Raw genomic sequence first — 8,563 nt, forward strand, 5'->3', positions numbered from 1 at the left:
GATACCACCATGCTTGAAATAGCAGCCAAAACTTGACTCTAAAACCACATTAAATGTTCATATAGCACCAGGAGAAAAGACGACGAGACAAAATAAACTTCAATGAAGGCAGAGCATTTCTTATGCAGAGCCAATCCAGGATCTGGAATTATCCACTAATTTTTTTGCGAGTTTATTTTGTCTTGTTGTCTTTTCTCTTGGTGCTGTATGAACATTTAATATGGTTTTAGAGTCATGTTTTGACTGCTATTTCAAGCATGGTGGTATCTCTTAGATACCCTAAATTATAATTTTTATATATATATATATATATATATATGTGGCCTGGCCCACTGTTGTTTATGATGACAAGTATTTCAGTTAATTTGATCAACAAACAGCCTGCTCGTGAAATTAACATGCAAGTGGCTGATACATGTACCCTTCATGTAGTTCTAAGGGAGATTCAGCATGAGACATAATGTGACAAGGTTCGCCTTTTGAATTAGTTTCTGCCAGCTAAGTCAATGAGGATATTGGGAAACAAAGTGTCTTGCTCAAGTACTCAATATACTGATGGGATTGAATTTACCTTAAGATCAGGAGCCTAAAACCATAATCACTAAGCCAGGCATGTTCACAGTGTGTGTGTGTGGGTGGGTGGGTGTGTGAGTTTTCTTTGAGTTTAATTTAAGTTCTTCTTAACCCATTACCTACCAGTGATCTCATATGAGATCACTTAAAATTTACAAATTTCGTAATTATCTGTCAATATTTACGCATATCTAACCTTTTTGTTATATCTACTAGGTATATTTCTCTGATATTCAAATGAGGTTTACTAATTTTTCACCCAATATCTCGCTTATTTCTATTTAAAATGTTATTTTGAAATGTTATTTTGATCATTCCAGCGTGTTTCTAAGGCTGTTTTATGCTAGAAATCAAAGCTTCATAAAAAAAATTCCAGTTAATAGAATTATGGGAAGTAATGGGTTAAGAGAGTTCAAGCCAGTTACTAAAAAAGTGACAAGACTTTTTGAGTGAAGAGAGTTCCTAGTGTTTGTAAATATGTATGTATGTGCACGAATATATGTATATATTTTACTGATGTACATCTGCAAAGGATGTAAACATTAGAAAGAAAACCAAAAAGCCAGTGCTTTTGAACTTTGAACAAAAGCTCCTTATGTGGTATTTAGTTTGCACCAAACTGCAGAGGTAATCCCTTGTAACTTGCTATCAGATGATGCAGGTAACCAGTGGTTAATCCATTGGAAACTTGTAACCCATGATATTGTTGTCTACCAAATGTGATATAAAATGATTAAATGATAATTAACTTTTTTTGCTATTCAGCTATCCAATGTGAAAATAAGATGGTATACCTTGAATGTGGACCTGCCAATCCACCAACATGTTATGATGATAAATCTGCGAAAATATTTGCTAATTCTCCATCATATTGTGTTGAAGGATGTTTTTGTCCACCTGGGCTTCTCCTTGATGGTAAAATAATTATATTCAATTCTTGTGAATTTTATTTTGATTTATTTAATTTAGTGTTTAACTCTTTAGCATTTAAACCAGCCATATCTGGCCCAATATTCTACCTGGTCTCTCACACCTACCTTACAATGTCATTCTATCAGGTCATCCCATAAGTTCTGTCCGATTTTACCTTTTTTAAAACTGAATGAAATTTAATAGTATTTTAGAATGTCTAATGGAGTTCTTTGCTTTGAAACCAAAAGAGTTTTACATCGATGGAATTAAAAAGCTTGTAAATAGATGGAAGGAAGTCATAGATAATCAGGGAAAGTACATTGAGGATTAAATTTCAATTAAATATAACGTTTGATCACTTGTTTTCTTTATCCAAAATTTGGACAGGGATGACCTGATAGAAACAAAAAATTATATCATCAAAATCTCAAAGCTACAAGGTCATGAATGATTAATTAAAAACAGTGTAAATAAATAAACATTACACTTGACAGAATAATCTATATGCTAAAGGGTTAAAGAAGTTTATGTTTGGTTGAAAAGTTCATTTATATATTTTTATAAACGAGATAGAATAATACGTTTGCATTTTAAATACAGGTATATATTAGATATTACAATGGAATAGGTTTAAAAGCTGAAAAACTGATTTAGCAAAAATCCTGTCTCCTTAAGTTACTCAAGAATTTGTATCCATATAGACTACACAAAGCAAGTTAACTAATGAATCCCATATGTCTCCTTTTTTTTTTTTTTTAAACTCTTTTTTACTGGTTTCAGTCATTTGACTGTGGCCATGCTGGAGCACCGCCTTTAGTCGAGCATATCGACCCCAGGACTTATTCTTTGTAAGCCTAGTACTTATTCTATCGGTCTCTATTGCCGAACCGCTAAGTTACGGGGACGTAAACACACCAGCATTGGTTGTCGGGCGATGTTGTGGGGACAAACACAGACATACAAACATATACACACACATACATATATATACATATATACGATGGCCTTCTTTCAGTTTCCGTCTACCAAATCCACTCACAAGGCTTTAGTCTGCCCGAGGCCATAGTAGAAGACCCTTGCCCAAGGTGCCACGCAGTGGGACTGAACCCGGAACCATGTGGCTGGTAAGCAAGCTACTTACCACACAGTTCATGGAAGAATTTCAGCTCAGACCTACTGGAGTACTTTTCCCATTAATGGTGGCAAGCTGTGTTGATTCACAGTGTAGTAGGATGAGTTACTGATTGTTTGGTGATTTTATTAAGGATAGAAATTGTTAACTCCTCAATCTGTCTCAAAAATGTATCTTTTTAGTAATTTCTCTATGGCTAACAAATGAATTTCAACAGAAAAGCATAACATCTTAGAGTACTGTTTTATATAAAGTATTTCTTTTGATATAGGAGGAAAGTGTGTTACCAGGGATGAATGTCCATGTCACATCGATGGAAAGTTTTTTTCTCCTGGATCAGTTATTTTGAAAAAGAATTGTATGAATTGGTAATGTATTACAAATTATTTACCTTTTCATTTTTTAAATCACCTCCACCATACTATGGTTTCTGAAATTATTAAATAAATAAATAATATTATTTACATTTGACGGATATTTGTCCTCATCTTGTTTGTTGTTAACACAAAGTTTCGGCTGATATACCCTCCAGCCTTCGTCAGGTGTCTTGGGGAAATTTCGAACCTGGGTTCTCATTCCTAACGATGTTACTATTATTATATTATTATTATTATTAATACTATTATTAATCAGGTCGCTGCCGTGAATCGAACTCGGAACCTTGGGGTTAGTAGCCCGCACTCTTAACCACTACACCATATGCCCGTAGGCAATTATGGGGTGAATTTTAAGGCTTATAAATCTATTATTTTTCTATCCTTCCTCAATACCGGTTCCCATATGCTATTCATATCTGCACTCGGTCTGCTTAGGAGGTTGTTGTGTCCTAGCATATGTGCTGCTTCTTTTAGTTTTCGTATTTTCCAGTGTTGTTCCCTGTCTATTATTTTAACTGTATTAATTAAATAAACAATATTTTTGATTAGGAAAAAGTAATTCAGTTTCCCTGAGTGATGCAGTTATCCAATGGATCACATTATCATTTCACACTTTCAGGGACTTCCATATGTTTCTTCTGGAGATTGTAGCAAGATGTTTGTTAGTTTGGTGCCATACGAATGGCATATTCATAGACTTCTTTATTAGTGAACACAGGACCTAGCAGACCATCTTGTCCTGAGAGGAACACAGCCCATTGCTTTTCCTGCAAGCTTGTCTATTACTTATTCTATATTCTAAGGCAAAAAAAATAAGTCAACACAGGAACTGCTACATAGATACTCGTCCTTTAAATAATGGTCAAACTATCTTCCATCCTAGCATGGGTTGGACGATATGACTGAGGACTGGTGAACCAGATGGCTACACCAGGCTCCAATCTGATTTGGCAGAGTTTCTACAGCTGGATGCCCTTCCTAACGCCAACCACTCCAAGAGTGTAGTGCATGCTTTTACATGCCACCGGCACGAAGGCCAGTCAGGCGGTACTGGCACCAGCCACGCTCAAGTGGTGTTTTTTACGTGCCACCTGCACAGGAGCCAATCCAGCGGCAATAACCTCCTGTTTACATATAAATGATTGATAGAATTCTGTTTAAATTACATTCAGCCACAGGTTTTACTGAGCCAAGTTCAGTGAGCTGAGTATTTGGTATTTAGTTTCATTTTTTTTTTTTTTTACATGTTTCAATCATTAGATTGTGGCCATGCTGGGGCACCACCAGTCAACCAAATCCAACCCCAGTACTTATCTTTTTTAAAGCCTATTACTTATTATATCAGTCCCTTTTCCCACATTGCTAAGTTACAGGGATGTAAACACACCAACACCAGTTGTCAAGTGGTGGAAGGTACAAATACAGATATAAACACACACACACACACACACACACACACACACACACACACACACACATAAATATATATATATTTATATATATGACAGGCTTCTTTCAGTTTCCATCTACCAAATCCACTCACAAGACTTTGGTTGGTATGAGGTTATATTAGAAGACACTTGCCCAATATGCTATGCAGTGGGACTGAACCTGGAACCATGTGGTTCAGAAGCAAATTTCTTACCATACAGTGATACCTATGTCTATTGAAAAGAAAAATTATCATAATAAACAGTGATTTATTGTTTTTAATTGCTATTTTGTATTTCAATATCATATTATTTTCAGTACTTGTACCAAGGGTGACTTACTTTGCGTGAACACTACATGTAAAAAATGTAATATGGATGAGTTTGAATGTGCCCCAGGGACATGTATTATGAAAAACAGAGTATGTGATGGTTACATTGATTGTGAAGAAGGAACTGATGAAGAAGATTGTCGTAAGTTATATGTTTAATACTTTGAAACTGGTGCAATGGCTGAATAGAAAGACAACTGTTGATTTATAAGGTCATGAATCCATATCAAATAGCAAGTGGGGAGGGAGGGTGCACTGAAAGTGTTGCTGCTAGAATAAAAATAGCCTGGGCAAAGTTCAGAGAGCTCTTACCTCTGCTGGTGACAAAGGGCCTGTCACTCAGAGTAAAAGGCAGACTGTATGACACATGTACACGAACAGCCATGCTACATGGCAGTGAAACATGGGCCGTGACTGCTGAGGACATGCATAAGCTTGCAAGAAACGAAGCCAGTATGCTTCGATGGATGTGTAATGTCAGTGTGAATACCTGACAGAGTGTAAGTACCTTGAGAGAAAAGTTAGACCTAAGAAGCATCAGTTGTGGTGTGCAAGAGAGACGATTGCGCTGGTATGGTCATGTGGCAAGAATGGGTGAGGATAGCTGTGTGAAAAAGTGCCACACCCTAGTGGTTGAGGGAACCTGTGGAAGAGGCAGACCCAGGAAGACCTGGGATGAGGTGGTAAAGCACGACCTTCGAACTTTAGGCCTCACCGAGGCAATGACCAGTGACCGAGACCTTTGGAAATAGGTAGTACGTGAGAAGACCCGGCAAGCCAAGTGAGAGCACAATCTGTGGCCTCTGCCAGAAGTGTAGCCAGCTCACTAATCCGTATCTTTACTCCATTTGACACTAAAAACCTTGCTTGCTCATGTGTGATTTTGGGTGTGCACACTCATAGGGTAGAGACTATCATATTTAACACACAAATTCTTAACAAAGAAAAGGACAGAAAGAAATGATAATCAAACATTTGGGGAAGATGAAATTTGCAATGTGTGTCATGTTAATACCACTTTGAAGATTACCAGAAGTGAGGAATGAAAGTGTGTTCATGCGCAAGGGTACAGAAGGAGAAATAAGTTCAGAGAGAGAGGGGAGGAGAAAGGGTGAAAGAGAAAGTGTGTATGTGTGTGAATATTTGTTTATTTCGTTTTGTCTTAAATACATTGTATTACAAGATATCTATTTTGAATTTTCAGCATCAACAGTGGCTCCATATACTACATTTATGACAACAGGTTTGTGAAGATTATCATATGATATGATTTCTTATGTTTGTATCTTAATTCAGTATAAATGTGAATGTATGTATGTATGCATATTTATATATATATATATATATATAGGTGCAGGAGTGGCTATGTGGTAAGTAGCTTGCTTACCAACCACATGGTTATGGGTTCAGTCCGACTGCGTGGCACCTTGGGCAAGTGTCTTCTATTATAGCCTCGGGCTGATCAAAGCCTTGTGAGTGGATTTGGTAGACATAAACTGAAAGAAGCCCGTCGTATATATATATGTATATATGTATGTTTGCATGTCTGTGTTTGTCCCCCAACATCGCTTGACAACCGATGCTGGTTTGTTTACGTCCCTGCAACTTAGCAGTTCAGCAAAAGAGACCAATAGAATAAGTACTAGAACAAAGAACAAGTCTTGGAGTCGATTTGTTTCGACTAGAGGCGGTGCTCCAGCATGGCCGCAGCCAAATGACTGAAACAAATAAAAGAATAAATAAATAATAAACAAGCTACTTACCAAACAGCCACTCTTTATGTGTAACCGTAAACTAAAAAGTTTTTTAAAGGATTTGGAAAAAAGAATGTAAGAGATTCTAGATAACATTGAAACTATTTATATGGAAACATTCATTAACATAAGCAAATGACTTTAGTGACTGGTTAGAATTGTTTGCATGTCAGTTAAAAGAATTGTAATCAGTTGTATAAGCCGTTTGTTGTCCTGTAAATGGAGGAGTCATTATAACAAGTTGACATTGTTGTTTGTGTGTTTAGCAGTCATTATAAAAAATTATATAAGTTGTACATGGAAAAGAATTGTAATAATTACTATATGTCAATCATAATCACCTAAGGGAATGACTCAAATTAACGAGTCAACATTATTTTTGATTGCGAGTATACCAAAATGATTATGAAAATTGCTATATGCAGTAAATGTTAAAGAATTAGAATGATTTGTGTAAGTTAATTATAATCAAATAAGCAGATAACTAGTAGTAATGAGTCAACATTGTTGTTTGAATGATTGTCAAAATGATTATTTAAGTTAGTGTATGCTTATTATAATCTTGTAGTAATTACAATAATATGAAAGGCCCAATGTTAATCAGATAAGGGTGATATATCGGATAGAAAGTTCAGAGAAAGCATTTATCTCCCAAATGTAAGAAATAGATATAAAATTCTCAGAAAGATGGTTCAATTTATTCTCTCAAAACAAAATTTGTAATATGTGGAGTACTGATTATAACAAGTTAGTATATCCAGGTAAATAGAGAATTCATTGTAATATTTTCAGGGGCAATTAGAAGAATATAATAGTTATAATAGCAACAAGGTGAGGACATTAATCGGAGGAGGTCATACAATATCCAATATAAATTATAGTTATGGAAAGTATATATCTGGAATATAGAAAGATATATAGTGTTCATATGGACATAGATAATTTAATATTTTAATATCTCAAAAATGTAATGTAAAATAAGCTGAAGCATCTAGACAGCAGATCAGAATTGCTGATTATATGTGAATTGAAATGATTGCAAAAATCTGAAAACACAGAATAAAATCATGTGACGGTAATAATCTAAAACAGGGGTTTTCAAACTTCTTGACTTGCGGACCCCTTTATATTTCAGGCTTTACCTTAGGGACCCCCTTATAAATGCTTATGAAATTTATACATAAATATTTGCTTAAAATAACATATATTTTTACATTTATTTATTTAACAGTATTTAACAAATAGGTTTATTGTCAATTAAAAGATTTCGATTAAAAACCATATATAGAATCAAATTGCTCATAAAAAGTATTTGCTGTCCACGGACCCCCTGTCTTGTCCTTGTGGACCACAGTTTGAAAACCCCTGATCTAAAAGACAAATTTAGGTTTTTGCTAGAAAGTGCAGCTAAAACAAGATTGTATTGTTCTTTTGTTATTTTTGTTTGTAGTGAACTTTGTAAATACACGTCAGAAATACACTAAATTCATTGCTGTACTTATTGTAAACTCTTACTTCATGAATGACATCCTTGTATATGATTTGGACACTTATCCCAAGCTTCTCTCAGCTTGAATAATTGCTTCAATGTGTCTGGGAAGAGATGCATACAAATCCTTCACCATCTTTGCATGTATGAGATGCCATTCTTTGTGACAGAGCTCCTACAGCTATTCAAGAGTGCATGGATTCTTCTGATGGACTCTTCTCTTTGGTATCATGGTTCACTCTTTCACCCTTCATGATGAACAAACGCCTAAAAAAATTAGCCAGAAAATCTTGAATGCAAGATATTTTAAAAGGCAAACACTATGTCATGTCAATAGTTTTAAATTACTACAAGTGAGAGAAGTTACAGATTTCATACAAAAGAGTACAGAGATGTGCTTAGGTTGTGAGTCTGTGTGTGTACAATGATTTCTCTTGAGGATAATATATATTCTGTTGTGTCTGGGGAGAGTCATTTTCTTATTGTGCCTTGAAATTTAACACACTCACCGTTAAAATTTCTACTTATTTCTTATTTTTATTTTCCTAAAATTTTCGGTGCATC

At 35.3% G+C, this 8,563-nt stretch overlaps 1 protein-coding gene across 1 annotated transcript in view; it reads left to right on the forward strand.

Annotated features, from left to right (window-relative positions):
• LOC106877446 (SCO-spondin) overlaps window positions 1-8,085 on the forward strand; it is a 28,737-nt gene extending 20,652 nt beyond the window's left edge. The window contains exons 9-13 of the mRNA XM_014926351.2: window positions 1,339-1,488; window positions 2,889-2,985; window positions 4,744-4,898; window positions 5,961-5,999; window positions 7,961-8,085. Of these exons, the coding sequence (XP_014781837.2) occupies window positions 1,339-1,488; window positions 2,889-2,985; window positions 4,744-4,898; window positions 5,961-5,999; window positions 7,961-8,085 (566 nt within the window). The remainder of the gene's footprint in view (window positions 1-1,338; window positions 1,489-2,888; window positions 2,986-4,743; window positions 4,899-5,960; window positions 6,000-7,960) is intronic.
• The last annotated feature ends 478 nt before the right edge of the window (window positions 8,086-8,563 follow it).

Source organism: Octopus bimaculoides, unplaced genomic scaffold, assembly GCF_001194135.2.
Source record: "Octopus bimaculoides isolate UCB-OBI-ISO-001 unplaced genomic scaffold, ASM119413v2 Scaffold_3603, whole genome shotgun sequence".
NCBI classification, from domain to species: domain Eukaryota; kingdom Metazoa; phylum Mollusca; class Cephalopoda; order Octopoda; family Octopodidae; genus Octopus; species Octopus bimaculoides.